The following is an 18628-nucleotide window of genomic DNA, read 5'->3' as shown; positions in this document are numbered from 1 at the left end:
GCGCGGCTCTGGACTGTTGTCTTAATTTCACCCCCTGGACATTGTCATTCGAGCTATGGCCAGGAGGAGTGCCTACTGTCTTCAGCAGATGGGACTCTGGTCGGGCTGCAGCGGTGGGCACTGCAGAATTAGCACTCTGATACAGGAGGATGTCTTGCACATGATCTCTGTTCAGATGCCACAAAAGTTTTCCTTTGACAAACCCTTTAGGATTATTTTACCCTCAAGGGATGATTGGTCAGAGGGGAAGAAACCTCTTTCACCAGCGGAGCTCGAATGGTACACAGACTGCTCCAAAACAAAATGTGGCACAGGCGATGGAATTCTGGGAGTGAGACCATGTAGGGAGCTGGTGGTTCCTATGGGTCCGTATCCGACAGTCTTTCAAGCGGAGGTCGCAGCCATTATGGAATGTGCTCGTGAGAATCTTCGTGTGCGATATAGGGGCAAGACGATTAACATTTTCACGAACAGTCAGGCAGTTGTTTTGCACAATCAAATCCAAACTGGTTTGGGATTGCTATCAGACCGTTTCCTCCCTTGCCAGAATCAACAATGTAACCGTTTGTTGGGTTCCTGGTCATGAGGGGATTCTTGGGAACGAAAGAGCTGATGCCCTGGCCAACCAGGGCTCAGCAACAATTTTGACGGGCCCTCAACCGTTCTGCGGTGTTCCAAGGTGTGAATCCTCTAGGGTTGTCTCGAAATGGATTCGCGCGGAGCATGGGAGAAGGTGGAGGTTGCATCCGGGTTTGAGAGTGAGTAGAATGGTATTACAGTCACCTTCCTCCAAGGTGTCTTTGGACCTTCTCTCATTAAACAGATCAATGTCTTCTAAGGTCATTGGTCTCATTACGGGGCATGGTCACCTGAGGAATCACCTATACAGAGTTGGCATCCTTCAGGAGGATCCGCTCTGTGGAAGGTGTAATGAGCAGGAGGAGACTGCTGAGCACCTGCTCTTTGATTGCCCTGCAATAGCAAGAGAGCGGTATGCCATCTTTGGTAGCTTGGACAGGGGTGGTGAATTTTCCCAGGAGGACTTGATAGGTTGTTTTCGGCGGTTTGTTGAACTGCTGAAGATGTAGACTGGTGGGCCTCATGGTGTTTCCGTGGTGCGCAAAAAGCCCTTGAGGCTTAAGTGCATGGCAGTAGGCCGCCCCAAGGGAAAAAAAAGAAAAAAAAAAAAAATATGTTCGTAAATTATAATGTTCCGTGAATAAAGTAATAAACATAGGATTCTTTGTTTTTTAAACATTGAATAATATACATGGGGCACTTATTATAAATATAGAATTTACAGAAAAGAATGGAACGTACGTAGGATATTTGTTGGAAAAAGTGAGGCACCAGATGAGTCGAATACTATTCCACCAGCTGAGCACTGTCAAAGCCCTCTTCAAAGTCACATGGATCGGTCGGTCACCAAAGTGAATCACACAGTTCTGCAACATTCTTACCTGGAACAGTATTACCATGATCTTAATCAAAACAATGTAAACAATTAAACACTTTTTCCTATGTCTATAAATGTTTAAACCTTTCCACTCAAACTTCATGGATCCTGATGTTCCTTTGTACTTGCATTTACTTTTTGGTGAAAAGGAACGTTTTTAAAATTAAATGTTATTAAGTTTATTTGTACTATTATGTATGTTAAGCATGTAGATTCTGGTTAGGCATTACAGTGAAAACAAAGAACGTCTTAAAAAAATAAAATAAAAACATATCTTTATTTTTATTGTGTGATAACTAAATATTGCAAACCGTTTTTGTAACAATCACGCATGTAAAATTGTTGTATATTTTTAATTCAAATTATAAATAAACTGTTACATCAGGTTTTATATATCTTTGTACCACACCCAAAGATTTCAAATATATAATTGAAATTCATTTAATAATATGAATTTCAGCTTTTGGGCTTCATTCATTTAAAAACTTTTTAAGAATCCATAACTTATTCATGGTTGCCATAATTGAATAAGAGTATTTGCATAGCAGTCTTGACACTGGAGCCTTTCAAGCTCTTTGGCCATGGAGACTGGGCGCAAATCACCTCACCTCACCATCACCGAAGTCACTGTCCAGGTCCTTGCACTGCTCTCCTTTCGTGAGTGCTGCCTGTGAATATCAGCGATAAAAATTTTAATAGGCATTATAAGCAGGAAAATGTGCGGGATACTTTATAATGGGATTTCTCTTACAGATATGAAAGGATGAAGTGTGGTGGCAAAGTTACCTCAGCGAGAGCTCTGCGAAACTCGCCACCTGGTGCCATTCCAAGCTCCCTCGTCAGCTGGGCTGACAGGTTTAGGAACAGAGTGTACATCAATCCCTGGAACACCCCATTCTCCTTGATTGTGGCCATGATCTTCTCTAAACAGAGATTAAACCAATTTATTTATCCTTATGTAGAGAATACATTTTTGTAACTATAAGGTAATAAAATTTTAATGGTTGTAGCCTAATTAAATCTCTATCTCATCTAACGAAGTGGAGTCGAAAAGTTACTGCAATTATAACTTATGCACAAGCATAGGTTTGCTAGAAATGTCTCTTCCTATGGTTACAAGCACAACTTATGAAAGCAATTGGCCATCTGACATTCTTTCTATTGTTGTTGGAGGCCTTTACATCAACTGTAAACTGTCTTGATTGTGCCTCCATTTCCCACAGATGATAATATTGATAATGTATGAGCACAGAGATATGAATAAAATATTACTATCAATGTTTCTGCAGGTGCAGAATATGCCCAATATCACAAGCATTGCTTGCAGAAAATTATAATCAATTCAGGGGAAATTTTAAAGAAAAAAATTAAATAACACAAAAATGATGACACTAAATAAAAATATAATTGTACAAACATAAACAAGACAAAATTACATCAAGTAATCTAGCGCTTTGTGCACCTAACAAGAAACAGGTGTCTTTCAGATGATGCAACACATCACAACTCCAATCTTAGTCCGTGTCCAATCTGCTAACATCAGTGTACACTTATCACAAATCCACACCCAACCTGAATTTGCCAACTGTACATGAGGCCACAGTTCAGGCTTCAGTTTTCATTGGAACTGAACTTTTTCATTTAAATTTCATTAGATCCGTTTGTTAGTAATTAATTGTTAAATTAATTATATCAAAAGGCTTATAATTAGATGTAGCATTTGTTATTTCTCTTTAACCCTAGAACTGTCAATCAACATTATAATGTCGACCTGAATCGAGTTATGGGTGGCAATTGACATTATAATGTCAATCTAACACACGTTTTGACAGATCATATAGTACATAAAGCAACACTACCACTTCTATTTATATACTATTTTAAACAGAAAGAATTGCTGATTTCAATGGTGAAATTTGTTTTACTGTTTTAGTAATAGTGACGTTACAGTGACTTGCCAGAAATATTGTCTTCATCTAGCCATCTTGAAAATTAGAGATACATCATGGGTATGGTTTATTATCTTCGTTTACAGCTTGTTATAGCTTTGTTTAGGTTATACTATGCTAAATGCCTACCTACAACAGATATCTTTACTGCATTACATTAATCATGAACTTAAAGATAAATTTTTAACACTTACAATGTTACTTAACTTAATGTTTAATGTTTATGTTTGTTAATTGTTCAGGCAAAGGTTATTCTGAATTGAAGATTTGTGAAGTTTTTATGGCTTTTTCACTTGTTACTATATAAATCCTTCCTGTGGGAGTAGTGGGACCACATTTAGAAAGTACATCTTTCAGTGGTATCCACAATATTTTTGGTTTCATAGATTACTTTACCTTCTTCTTCATTCTTCTCCAGCACATATTCTTGTTTGTTATATGCATTGGATAGCTTGTCATTTTTAGTTTTTTAGAGCATTTTTTGGATGATCACACTTTTCTCCGTTGTTTCTTCAGAGAATATGTTTACCCACATCGTTGGCATACTTGAACTTACAGAGATAAAGGCATGCTACTGCTGTGTTCTCTTAATAGTTCCTACTTGGTTAAAACAATTATTAAGAAATTTCTTAAATTAAACATACTCATCTTCAGTGGAAAAGGTAAAATTAATTCCAGATATATTCTCAACTACTGATTCATAAAGTCGGATAGGAGATAAAATTTGGTTGTCATATAAACGTGGTAGACTTGCTCTTGCAGCAACCTCTTCACTGAGCCCCTGACTGTAACATACGGTTCTTTTCCATAGGCAGTAACTGAAAAATTCCACTCTGTTTCCACACCGAAATTTTTCTTGTGATAGCATAAGTTAATAAAGTTCTTATTTTTATACTGTGCAGCACATCCGCCTGAGAAATAAAGATTTTTTGGCACCCATTTGATGAATGGTGTAGATCAGAATCTCTGAATTATTATTTAGAAGCGTCTCTTTATTTCAAATAAAACGCATGATGGTCAAGTCTTTATCACAATTTCTTTGAGAAATGTACATGCGTCAATTTTCGTAAATCTAAATAACAAATTCAAGTCGTATTGGTTTCTCTTCTCCAGTCAAAAAAATCCTCTAGGGAGTAGAATGGCCTGCTAGTTAGCCATTTTGTCTGGGCCATCTTCTCCTTCTACCCTTGTAGAGTCTTCATGAATTCTGATAGATTGTTGAATAACTTTTTCTGATGTAGGATGCTTTCTTTTCATATTATGTGGTATGGTGTAGAGGTAGGTGGAAATTTGATATTTTTTGGCAAGTATTAAAATAATCAAACTATTTTCAACTAAACAAATTATTTGTAAATGACAAAATTGTTGTCTTAGGAGCAACCCTTTTTCAAGTACTGAATTAATAATTAAGATAATAATCATAATCCAAAATAAATTATGCAAAGTAAGGCAACATAGTATTACATTTGTACTAAAACTTGTAAAACACCCTTTCTTAAATTATTATTTAACTATGAACGCATTAGCCTCCCACATTACAATTTAGAGAATGATGTATCAAAATTTCATAATTCATAATTTCATAATTTTTTAATTATTTTTAAATTTTTCAAAAAGGAACTTAAAAAAATAAAATTTTCGATTTTACTTAAAAAAAAAAACTTTCTATAAAAAAATATATTGTGAACATACTAATTGATTTTCCAACAAGAGTCATAGCGAACTCTGCATCTTGTTTGAACAACATTATATTTAAATAATAAAAACAAGTAAAACATAAATGTTTCTGGAATAGTCACAGCATTGTCTGACCGTAATAGTCAAATTCTTGCATTGAGTAAATTGGGTATGAGGCACAACGATATAAAAAATAAGGTTAATCTTTCATTGTTAGTAAATTCTCAAATAGTAATATATGAAACTATTTGGACGTTTAAAAATATTAATTGAGATAAAGTTACTGACGTTATGCTGTAGTATAATTTGAAATGGTAATTTAAGAAACATATTTTTATTGTTGTTTATTATATTAGGATATTTTAGTTGTTGTTATATTTTGTTATTTATTATAATGCTCTTTTGTTATGTTGCTACAGATTTTGTATTCCCTATTAATGTTTTTTGTTAAAGTTTTATATTCGTTATCTGGGACAGTCTAGTGAGGATTTCACAAATATTTCAGGGATTTTCATCTATTTTCTTATAACTTTATGATCTACTTTGTTATTGATATTATAAGATTTGTGATATAACATATTTTTAAGTTTGTTTATTTTCTGGAGAATCTGTAGTGTAATAGGATTTCTAGTCATTATCTTGAATAACAGCATTTTTAATGAACTTTATAATTGGAATTGTTGAGCAAGTTTATGTTATTTGGAACTGCAGAAAAGCCTTGTATGACTTTTGCAGTTTCAAGCGGATTGAAAATATGTAAATTTGGTTTAAATAACAAAAAATTGGAAATTTATTGCAACATGATGACTGGAGCTCTGTCTATGTTGCTCCTGTATATTAAAAGTTTGAAGTTTTCAGTAACATTTCCATGGACTACTTTAATTTGGTATTCACAAAAGTTTCAAAAAAAAAAAAAAAAACAAACAAAAAAAACAAATTTAATTTATATCGGGTAACCAATGAAGTTAAACCTGAAAAAATAAGATTTTAAATTTAACATGAAGAAAACAAACAAACTCCCCAGAATTATGTAAATACAAAACAAACATAAACAGTACAAAGGTTTGATAACCAATGTAAAAAAATAATTCTTTCATAATAAAATAATAAGTTCAAATAAATTTTATAAAACAAAATGGGATATTATAGATAAGGAAACAGGAAAAAAGAAGGATGGTGTAAAAAAATAACGTATCTGTTAATTTAGGGAATGGACATATCCCCAATCCGACACAAGTCATTGATGCTTTTAATGATTACTTTATGTATTATTGCTTCATAAACAACCTGTATAAAATGCAGTAGTTATGCAGGGGTGCAAAATCTCTAATATACAACATGTCTTCAATAGACTGAAACAAATTATGTAATCACTGATTCTCTTGAAAACAAGTTATCCAATGGTTATGATGAGATTTTCATAACATTAATTAAATGATCAAAAGAAGTTTTAGTCTATCTTGTAAAGTCCCTCTTTATTTCAGTTAGTTTTTTATTTAAAATTTGTAAAGTAATTTCTACATTTAAAAAAGAAGGAACCACATATATTCTTAAATATTGCCCTATTCCTCTCTGCCATCAATATCAACAATTTTTACACAAGATATGTATAATCATTAGTAGCATATTTAGAGCACTATAACCTTTTTGATAAGCAACAGCATGTATTCTGAAAAAAAAACAAATCTTTAGTGACAGCATTGGTAAATTTAACTAAATTTCTTGTAGATTTAGTTGAAAATCATTATAAAATTGTTGGAACATTCATGGACTTCAAAGGCTTTCAATAGTATTTCTCATGAAAAATTATTAAATAAATTACAGTCTTTAGGTATAAACAAAATTCTCTCAGTTAGTTTAGATCTTATATTTGTAACATATAACAATTAGTTGAAAATTCTTAGATTCCTTTCAAACTTACAAAGTATTCATCAAAGAAAAAATAATTAAAATATGGAGTTCCACAAGGATCTATCTTGGGCTCCTTGTTGTATACCTGCTATATTCAAGGTATGCCTGAGGTTACACATAATATTGATTAAATTAAAAGCTAGCTCTGTCTTTTTATGCAGATGATTCGAACCTCATAGTATCAGCAAAGACTCGACACGAAAACTTGGAGCAACTGTTTAAACACAATTTATTATTGTCAAGTATCCAACAGTATTTTTTTGGACAATGATTTAATATTGAACATAGAAAAACCAAACTTTATGTGCTTCTCAACATAATAAAATAGAAATATGCTTCAGCCTCATATTTTTACAAATAACAATAATATTTAAAAACTTAAAATACAATTTTTTTAAATTTAAACTTTTATATTAACCTTAGTTGGAATAAACATATTGATCAAATAATATGTCAAACTAATTCATATTAATTTACATAGCCGTAACTTTGATAACGTTGGGATATTTGGCCTAAAATAGGCAATTTTCATAATCTATATGAAGACTATCTTCATACCAAATTTCATCAAATTCTGAGGTAGTTAGATTTATTCCCCTTTGTTATTTGATATGGAATGACCCAATAGAGTTAGATTTTCTAAAAAATTTCATTTTTCTAGATGTCTTTGTTCTACAGTAATCATATGTACAGACAAACAGATGTCGGATTTCATCATCAGGAACTGACAAAGGATACTCCTCCTAACGTTGAACCAATAAAACACACATTTAAAAAATAAACTACACTTTTAGTATTTTGATTTATTGAACATTCCCCGCAAACCTTAAACAATAAACACTTTTGACAAATTTAAAAATGAAAGAAAAATTTTAATTATTTGTTTTTTATTGTCTACTTTTTTATATAGAAAGAAGTGATAAAAGACGTTTTTAGACAAATGTAAGTTATTAATAAGAATATTAATAAGCTTATAAAAGAATATAAGTAACAAATGTTTTTGCTTGGTTGCTTGAAGGTGGAACATAGTAACAGCATTATTTAGGTAAAACAAGTGAGAAAAGTTATTTTTTCAAAATTTCAAAAATTTATAATTATAAACAAGTTCATTAACAAAGTTACAGTAGTACATCAGCGAATTCATGGTAAGCTGTTAATGTCTTCAATGGGTTCAGTTACTTAAATCTGATTAATTATGACAAATCTGCAGAACATACAAAACAGTTACAGTTATAGCCATATTCTAGAACTATTAAAAGTTACAGTTATAGCCATATTCTAGAATTATTAAAAGTTACATTTATAGCCATATTCTAGAACTGTTAAAAATTAGAACCACTACTTACACTACCTAACTAAAACATTTACTAATGCCAATTGGAAATGATACATCGGTTTATTTACATACAATTTAAAATGCATAGCCAGTCTTGGGAGACTACCTGTTTCCATAACCATTAACCAACATAACTGATACAATGGAAAAGAACCCTGCACTCAGACCACACAGTAACACATTTGCTCCTGAATGTACTAGTCACAATTTAGATTACCAATTTTCAAAAATCTTACCAAAGGTTATATTTTTTGCTTCTCTCTCTATTGTTTCTTCATCCATCTGTAGAATACTAGCTCGGTTTCGGCAGAGCTCCACCATCACTATGTGTGGGCGAACATTGCGGATAACCTACAAATAGAGTTGAATTAATAAAACCAATAAATTTTTTTTTTAATGTAGAAAAGAACAATATAAATAACTATATATTGTTAGTCCTATTGCTCTAGTACTTATTCTATCTAAGATGATTGGAAGTATTACTAAGTGTCAGATGAACTTTTTTAATATAATAAATTGCTTGTAGGTAATAGTGCAAAATAAATATTTTGTCAGCGTAACCAAAATTTTCCCACAGAGCAGTTTTTTATGCTAGATGACTGTGTACATGTATATGATATATGATATGGAGAATGACAAGGCTTAAACTATTATTTAAGGATTTCACCATAAAAATGCCCTTAGAAAATTTAGAAGCTATTGAGTCTGTGACGTTTTCATTTAGATTACATTGTACAATTGCACCCAAAAATGTAATGAATGTCACATTTTGCTTATTACTAAGACAGTGTTAGGTCATGAACCTTGTCATCATTAAACTTGATTTTATTTGCATTAAACCAGCCAGTGATCAGCTCAGATTTAGTGTCAATGAAATCATTGGCAGAAAACAATGAGGTGTCCTGTACACATAGATCTAAGTCATCTGCAAACAAAAATCATTGAGCTTTGGGGCTGCTTAGCAAACTCGAACTAAAAGGAAGATCATTAATATACACTATAATATAAACAGAGTAGGCCCCAAGATAGATCCCTGGGGCACACCATAATTTACAAATTGTATAGTAGAGGAGGAACCATTCAAATATACAGACTGCCTCCTATCACTTAAATAAGATGTTAAAAAATCAACAACACTTTCAAAGGAGTACAAGAGCACTTTGTTCCAAAGAATTACCTGCGCTACAGTGTCAAATGCCTCAGACATGTCATAGGATCTAAAGAGAACTGTTCTTGATTTCAAGCCTTTCAAAAAAGTAGTAAGCAAAAAGTTTACAGTCTTGGTGGTACCATGGTTAGGCCTAAAACCAAACTGTCTTTCGGAAAATAAATTATTAGACTCTAGATGTTCAACTATTTTGGAGTGAATAGGCACTCAAGGACCTTTGATACTGTAGGCACAATGAAGATCGGACGATAATGTGAACAGTCACTATTTGATCCTTTCTTATGAATAGGTATGACCTTACTCTGTTTCAGTTTATAGGAAAAAATACCCAGTGGTACAAAGGAATTATAAACCGGTGTGGATTATCGTTGCTGGACCTATATGTAGGGGTAAAGAGTTGTACATGCAGGGTGTCCCAGAATTCTCTACCAATTTTTCCAGTTATTATTTCTGGATCAAAGACACATACAAATATCTTATTCAAACTATCGATAACATTCATATTTTAGAATATCCATTCCTTCACTGAAGTTATTTTGTTATTCATTCATCCCTTCTCTTGATATTTGGTTCTGGTTGTAAAAAAATCAGTGGAAGAGTCCACTAAACATTTTTATATTAAGTGAGGCCTGGACACAAGTGACTCACCATTGAGACATCATCTTGACTTTCGACACTGAAGTGAGCAGTGCCAACAAGGTAGACCTTGGCTCCTTTCGGATTCTGTAGCAAGGATACAGTGGGAGGCAAGTGCTCGTCAAAGTTCTCTATTAGTAATGGATCTGAAACAATTTCTAAAATATTACTTTAAATACATTTTTGAAAAGTCCTTACAAATTAGGGAACTATGGTTTAAAATTATTGTCCATCCCGAATTGCTAAAATCCAAGATTGATAAAACCTGTCACACTTTATTATTTTTGTGCATATATAGATTTTAGGAAGGATATATGCAAGAACAACTGAATATACATCTGAAAAGTAATAATATTCACAAATCTAAAATGGGCATGTAACCCAAAAATAACAATTTCTCCAGCTCACACCAAGTCAAAACATTACTACCACAATTGAACTTTTATAATATTTTTACCTCGCTATGCAGAGTTATTTCAATCAATAGAGTTTAAACCGCAACTGCCAATGACACATCCATCTATACAGGTGAGTTGAAGAGGCAGGGATTTATCGTGATTGGCTAAAATTTAATCAACATGGCTGAAACCGTAGTAGCCATTGATTGGTTAAGCTTAACATCTTATATCACACGGACAAACTTGTTCTAGGTAAACTGCTTACAAAAAGATAATGAACGATTGTAGTTCACGGAGAGTGAGGTATTTATTAGCTGCCAGTGGCTGGGCCTCCTAGACTCCATAGTGTTTGTTAAACATGCACAACAATCCAAACAAACATGGAAGTGATGGGCCAGGAGCTTTGTCTAGGAGCAGTTCAGCAGAGTCATCACTCTTGTACTCACCTCTCTCAGACCGCATATATTCCACAGCTGTTAGTGACTAGACTCCATAGCGTTTGTTAAACATGCAAAACAATCCAAACAAACCTAGAGGTGATAGATCAGGAGCTTTGTCTGATACCAGTTCAGCAGAGTCATCGCTCTCATACTCACCACTCTCAGACCGCATATATATTCCACAGCTGTTAGTGACTGGGCCTCCTATATTCCAGTGTTTGTTAAACATGCAAAACAATCCAAACAAACCTGGAGGTGATAGATCAGGAGCTTTAACTAAGACCAGATCAGCAGTCATCGCTCTCATACTCACCACTCTCAGACCGCATATATATTCCTAAGCTGTTAGTGACTGGGCCTTCCAGACTCCATAGTGTTTGTTAAACATACAAAACAATTCAAACAAACCTGGAGGTGATGGACCAGGAGCTTTGTCCGAGACCAGTTCAGCAGAGTCATCGCTCTCATACTCATCACTCTCAGACCGCATACGTTTCCCAGAGCTGTCAGTGGCTGGACTCCCAGACTCCATACTGTTCATTAACAGAGAATCTTGCTTCGGTGAACCCTCTACCGGATGGGTTACTTCATCATCTGTCCCAGTTCCCTACAAGTAACACAAGTATTACAATTACCCATCAAGCAATTAAAACAAAAATATATAGCATAACCCATTATGATTCAGTTTGTCATCTTGTCTGTCTGCCTTCAGTATTACTGATAATATGTCTGATATTATAAATATTAAATCCATTAGAATATTTTGAAATATAATTATTGTTAGTAGACTCACATCTCTGTGTGCTAGTAATTGCTCATGGCTCATTTTTCTTCTGAAGTGCCTGTGTCACACCGTGTCATTAGTATGAGAATACAGATATTATATATATAGGTCATAAATAAATAAATAAATAAATATATATATATATATATATATATATGACCTTGTTCTTTAAAATCCAAATTGTTTACTTTGTATTGAAGAGATAAAACCTAGAATTAAAGGAAATCAAATAGTGTTTTGCTGCAAGAAAAGTAAGAAGAAACACAAGTATCTAAAAACAATCTTGAGTAGATCATTTTGGAACATTCTACATTTGGTATTAAGAATATAATGAAAAATCGTGTAAGTTACTATTTTAGTTGCAATCAAACAAACTATGACTTTTTAATTAATAAGTGTTCTTTTAACAACATAAGTACCTTCAGAAATACCATTTCAGATTGCTAAGTACTACGCTACTTCTAAGTGGAAACTAGCAAAACCATATAGTTCTTTGAAATATCTATTATGTTATTTGGTCCAACATTTGGTAATTCTAAGCAATATATGGGTCAACCTCGATTTTTCTCATATTACAATATAATGTTCCAATAGTCAATTAGAAAAGGAAATGACTAGAATTTCTTGCCGGAAAGCAGTTATAGGGAGCAGGCAACCGCCAGACGGTCATATATTGCTTAGAGTTACCTATTAGTGATCAGGGGCACTGACGTGATCTGGACTTCAAATTTGGAACTACTCGAGTTAATTTTTTTCCTAAAAGAGCAAGCAGCGCGAAGCGCTGCGCAGCGGGCAAGCATCGTGCGTGATCTTTGTCTATACTGAATTGATTCAGGCCAAAGGAATGACACAGATCGCGGAGATTTTGGGCGGATTATATTGGTTTACTTTGCTTTCCAGCATGTAATTATGTAATCAGGCATCGTGCGTGATCCTTTTTTTTATTAAAAATTTCTGATAAATTGTTATTACATATTACAATTTAATGTAGGTAATGTATGTAAAACAATTTTAAACACATAATTACATGCTGGAAAGCAAAGTAAACCAATATAATCCGCCCAATACAAAATCTCCGTAAAAATCTGGTAAAGGAATCTGTGTCATTCCTTTGGCCTGAATCAATTCAGTATAGACAAAGATCACGCACGATGCTTGCCCGCTGCGCAGCGCTTCGCGCTGCTTGCTCTTTTAGGAAAAAAATTAACTCGAGTAGTTCCAAATTTGAAGCCCAGATCACGTCAGTGCCCCTGATCACTAATAGGTAATTCTCGCGGTTGCCTGCTCCCTATAACTGCTTTTCAGCAAGAAATTCTAGTCATTTCCTTTTCTAATTGACTATTGGAACATTATATTGTAATATGAGTTGCCTGCTCCCTATAACTGCTTTCCGGCAAGAAATTCTAGTCATTTCCTTTTCTAATTGACTATTGGAACATTATATTGTAATATGAGTTGCCTGCTCCCTATAACTGCTTTCCGGCAAGAAATTCTAGTCATTTCCGTTTCTAATTGACTATTGGAACATTATATTGTAATATGAGAAAAATCGAGGTTGACCCATATATTGCTTAGAATTACCCAACATTTTGCTTTCAGTCCTTTACATGGTAATGAATATTGATGATTCGAATCATTCGATAAGATAATCATCATCTGATTATGTTGGTGGGAGCTTATTATACTGCAGCCCTTCCCTTTACAAGACAAATGACTGAATTAAAAATTAGGGATCCTATGTTTTGTTATATAAATTGTAATATTGAATTATTCATTTGGATAAAAACAATCAAACCATTCGATAAAACCAACCAAATAAAGGGTGTAGGCTGCTTATTAAAGTCTACCTCTTGCTTACAGTAAATATACCAAAATAAATACGAGCTGAACTGATGGGGTAGGTGGCTAGAAAGAGTTTGAATGTAAAGGATTAATCTTGACTAACCCAAAGATCAAGAGTTCACTGTACATCCCAATAGATAGTAAAAAATAACAAACCAGTAAAATAGACCAATCTTTTCAGGGAATCCTATGCAAGATATGAAACAAATATGCACCATCATTTAAACAGCCCATTTATACAAGCATTCACATACGCTAGGCACATTTTCAAAACAATAAAAAAGAAGAAAAAGAGGATTAGTGTCTAAAGTATAGGGTGCACAAGTGGTTTAAATTATAACTAATCAAATGTTTTATCAGCAACAGTTAATTTTCAATTTAGTCTAGGCATCCACCTAGGCTACATAAATCAATGAAAATAGTGGTCAATATAAGTTGTACCTTTAAAATATAATTTTACAAAAGAATTATGTTACAACTCAAAAAAACTATTATAAAATTAATTTACTGAGGACTACTAACAATTCTATTATTGAGGTTAGAGATGTTTAACTATAATAAATGTATGTAGATAAGAACGTTAATAATCGTTGATACTTGCCATATCAAAATTAAGAATTCTTTTATAAATTAACTCTCAAGGATTGTAAGTTATATGACATTTCAAAGGTGGTAACACATCGAACTCAGCCTAAATCTTACACGTATCAGCACAGCACATCAGACCAGTCAGGCCTCAGGCCAGGCCAGATCAACGCCACTAAGCAGTACAAACTTTCCCCATTCCATTCCAATGCAATTTCAGGGTGTTTACTTTTCTTCTTTAATTGTCTTTGTAGAGATTTGTAGCCTGATTATTTCTTTAACACCAAGAGCGATAAGACATTTTAGTTATGAGCAAATTTACAACTTTACTATAGTGTAGGTAAATGAAAATTGTATTAAGAAAAGAAATGTTGTGTTAAGAAATGTTGTTGGATATACAACATTTATTTCCTTTATTAGGAAAATATACACGGCTCCAGAATCAGTTACTTCTTAACTTTAGTGAACTGCGAACAACACCCTATACTGGGAAAGCCTATTACAGCCTAGACCAAGGACAATCCAATCCCAGCCCCACTTTCCAAACGTATTCTTACTATTGTGACTGAGGGTAAGAACAGAACAAGTGGGTCGCGGTAGAGGTGGAGGTCGCGGTGGATGCTACTAGTTAAGTCGCGGTCGATGTCGACAGCACTGAGCACATAGCAAGGAGGTTACCAACGCTGCTCAGTCAAGCTACGACCACTGTCAAGTGAATTCGTTTGATAAAATTTTACTGACTAGATTGTGCTTTTATGCTTTGTGAGTCAAGTGATGACAGTGATGAAATGTCAGTTGTCACCAAGTGGTGGCTGATAGGTAATATACCCAACAGACGGTTTCCAGTGCATCCAATAAATTTGAGAAGAAGCAGTCCAGGGGAATACCATCGTCTTTTTCTCGAACTGAAAAATGACTCGGAACGATTTCATTCTTATATGAGAATGACGCCTGTGACATTCTCGTACTTATTGGAAACATCCGTTCCGTTTTTGGTTTGCTCTGTTTCTCACCACAACTTTCATCGAACTCCAATTGAAGCAGAAGAAAAGTTGGTGGTAACAATCAGGTAACTAATACGTGATATTATAAATATTTGGTTAACTATATTATTTCAAAATTTAACATTGATCATTTGAGTCAATAACATTAATACCTAGTTTGTAAAAATGAGAATAAATTATTATTTGTTTATAAAGTACGCCCCTAGGCTACGGTACTTATTTTATAAGTTATTTACTATTGTAATGCAGTAATTTATAAAATCAGAGTCATACAGTCATTTATTATTATTCAGACTTTTGTGATTTTATTTATTTGACGAGCTCTTGACAATAATTTTCAGAAGAAAAGAATTTTCATTTCAATCTATTGATTTTTAAAATCAAACTAGGTTTAACATAATTTGTTTATATAGTAATTATGGCTTTTATTGTACACGTTTTTTAGGTTTAGTTAATATTTTAGCTACATTTGGGTTGGCCAATAAGAGTTTTAGTTTATGGTTGATAATGAAACGCTAATTTATAAACCCAAGTTTATTGGTTTGAGACATAGTTTTGATACAGTAAAATTAATTACAACTTATAATACTTTCCACCATCCGCAGCTGTGTTACCAGTCGTGGCGTCTTCGTGACCACTCTCATAAAGTGGATAAAACGAAGTTGAACTTGAAGTTGCGGAATGTTGTGGGGAAAGTGCCATGTATGGAGTACTCGAGGCTGTCATTGGTTGTTGATGTGGGTAGGCCATGTCAAAAAGGATCCCTTGAACTTGCATCCGAAAGCGTAATTTGTCACGTGGAGACAGTTTTCTTACGTGTGGTAACAGAGAATTAAAGAAACCAATATCCTCATCATTCGGGTTTTCGGCTGCTTTATTCTGTTTCATTTTCAGTTTCTCTTTTTCTAGTTCCAACAGCTGTTGTCCAATAACAGTTTGAGGTATTACTCGTTTGATGTATCCAGTCTTTGTCTTTGATACATTTCGGGATTCTGCTACATTAGTCAGATTTCCTGAGGCTACATTTGTAGGGTGAAACTGTTTCTAACTGTTTCTATAGTTTCTAACTGTTCAATCTGGATATCATCCCCATTTCCTTCTTCTTCCCCATCTTCTGATACGATAACACTGCTATCATCGTAGTTAGTGGCAAGATTTCCACTGGATGGTCTAGGAATGAAATGATCAGTTAAAAAAAGCATGGCCAATGAGAGGAGGGCTCATCTGGAGCAGCTGATCCTGACTTCAAGGTCTTCCTTAGCTGCTTCCCAAATTCCTGGCGAAGGTTTTTCCATACATGTCTCACTTGTTTATCTGAAAATAAAGAATAAAAAAATATATATATTTTTTATACACATTTATACTATACATAAATTTATTTATATGTATGTATAGTAAATTGAAAGTGAATTTATTTTGTTTCAGGTATCTAGCAACAGGATGTAGCTTTAAATCCCTTGCATTTTCCTTTCGAATGGGCGCATCAACTGTAGCTGCTATAGTGAAAAATGTCTGCAAGTGTTTCTGGCAGGTTCTGCAACCTCTCCACATGCCTGCACCGTCTACTTCAGATTTCCAACGCATCGCTAAACGGTTCAATGAAGTGTGGAACTTTCCAAACTGTATTGCTGCAATCGATGGAAAACATTGCAGAATAAAGTGTCCCACTCATTCTGGCTCCATGTATTTCAACTACAAACATTTCTTTTCTATTATTTTGCAAGCAGTAGCCGACGACCACTACAAGTTCGTGTGTATTGATGTTGGAGGTTATGGGAAACAAAGTGATGGGGGTACGTTTGCTGCTTCCGATGTTGGTCGTTTATTGGAAAATAATAAATTACCTATACCTGAGGACACGGAGATTCCCTTTACCGATATCAAAGTTCCACATGTGTACATAGCAGATGAAGCTTACCCACTAAAAGAAAACATCATGAGACATGAGACCTTTTGGAAGAAACAACCTAGGCGATGCTGAAGATATTTTTAACAAAAGACTATCAAGGGCTAGAAAAACTGTCGAATGTGCTTTTGGAATCTTATTTGCTAAGTGGCGTATCCTGAGTAATTGTATTGAAACTAATCCTTCCACTGCGGATGATATTATTAAAGCAGTTTGTATTTTACATAATTTAGTTATTGATATGGATGGATTCTGTGGTGACGTTGAAGACCTTCCACTTGTTCCAGCAAGATCAAACCTCAACAGGGCAGGAAGATCAAGAAACGCGGCCGCAAAAGAAGCAAAGAGTATAAGAAGAAAGTTTGTAAATTATTTCGTAAACAATCCACTAGAAAGATAGGCCAATTTAGTGTGTAAAAATACCTTTGTAATACAGCTGTACAGTAAATTTAATAAAAATTATTAATTATTTAAGAACAGTTGACTGCTATTTAACAACTCTAGATTAACCCTTTGAGTGCCGCGAAGCCCACTCCGTGTTCCGCGGTATTATTAAAAATGTTAAATAAATATAAATTATGAAATAATAAAATAGCCTATTATAAATGTACTATAGAAAATCTTTTTGTTGATAATTGAAATAAAAACACTTATATAATATGTCTCTATAATAACTGGATACCTTTTATTTTGTGTATTGTTAACTTGTATCAATTACCTGTCGTTCCAAGTTGAGTTGCTATCTTCCACTCCTTTTCTAGAACATGCCGGTTATGATGTCTGTGGGTCTTGTCCCACAATACGGGAGTGAGATGCACAATCGCTATGAGTTCTTCCTTCATACTTGATTTGAACAAAACAACGCAACAAAGATTTAAGTGTACATTACCGCACGGGATGACAGACGCCAGACTACATGCGAGCTGTTGGGGTGTGTGGTGTAGGGGAGGGGGGTTGACAACTTGGCCTTGAACCTGCCAATCACAGCGAAGCATCCTTGAAGACCGCGCAGTAGGCATCCATGTAAAACAAACTCATTTGATTTTCAAAAGCATCGATGTAAACCTCCGGGATGGCATCGCGCTAAACCTCCACCGCGACTTACCTGCTCTGTTCTCTTCCATTCACTACAACGTGTTTGTTTTACATGGATGTCGACATCGACCGCGACCGCGACCTCCACCTCTACCGCGACCCACTTGTTCTGTTCTTACCCTAAGACCAGTCCATGGCATTAACTAGAGATGCACTACGTCCCGCCAAAGGTAGTTCATATGCCATTGGATAGCGCTGTAAACAGTGTTTATGCAAGACTTTCATATCCTATCTGTTATGTAGCCTTGATCATAGAGCTCGTAAGAAAATATAATTACCTCACTAGTGGAGATTATAGGTTTAGCGGAAGATCATAAGAACGGAGGGGAAGTGAGATGCTAGTGTTCATAACACTATTTCATACATTTTTATGAGGCAGTAGTAAGTTAGGTAATCAGAAGTAAGAATCAGAGGAATGAAATATGACATAACCATAACTAA

The 18628-nt window shown here is 34.3% G+C and overlaps 1 protein-coding gene across 3 annotated transcripts in view; it reads right to left on the bottom strand.

The window, feature by feature from the left end:
• The window catches only part of LOC124359461 (traB domain-containing protein), a 35629-nt gene extending 21179 nt beyond the window's left edge, over window positions 1-14450 (bottom strand). For 2 of the 3 annotated variants that reach the window (XM_046812217.1, XM_046812215.1), the window contains exons 1-6: window positions 11765-11812; window positions 11380-11578; window positions 10146-10279; window positions 8566-8680; window positions 2243-2379; window positions 1321-1460 (exon numbers count right to left, since the gene is read on the bottom strand). In XM_046812217.1, coding sequence (XP_046668173.1) covers window positions 1321-1460; window positions 2243-2379; window positions 8566-8680; window positions 10146-10279; window positions 11380-11578; window positions 11765-11797 — 758 coding nt within the window. In that variant the 5' untranslated portion in view covers window positions 11798-11812. Of the gene's footprint in view, window positions 1-1320; window positions 1461-2242; window positions 2380-8565; window positions 8681-10145; window positions 10280-11379; window positions 11579-11764; window positions 11813-14198 lie in introns of those variants that run through there. The other variant, XM_046812216.1, reaches the window with a different exon arrangement.
• Window positions 14451-18628: the final 4178 nt, after the last annotated feature.

Source organism: Homalodisca vitripennis, chromosome 4, assembly GCF_021130785.1.
Source record: "Homalodisca vitripennis isolate AUS2020 chromosome 4, UT_GWSS_2.1, whole genome shotgun sequence".
NCBI classification, from domain to species: Eukaryota; Metazoa; Arthropoda; class Insecta; order Hemiptera; family Cicadellidae; genus Homalodisca; species Homalodisca vitripennis.
The sequence above is the reverse complement of the archived record's forward strand: the minus strand, read 5'-3'. Positions and strand labels throughout refer to the sequence as shown.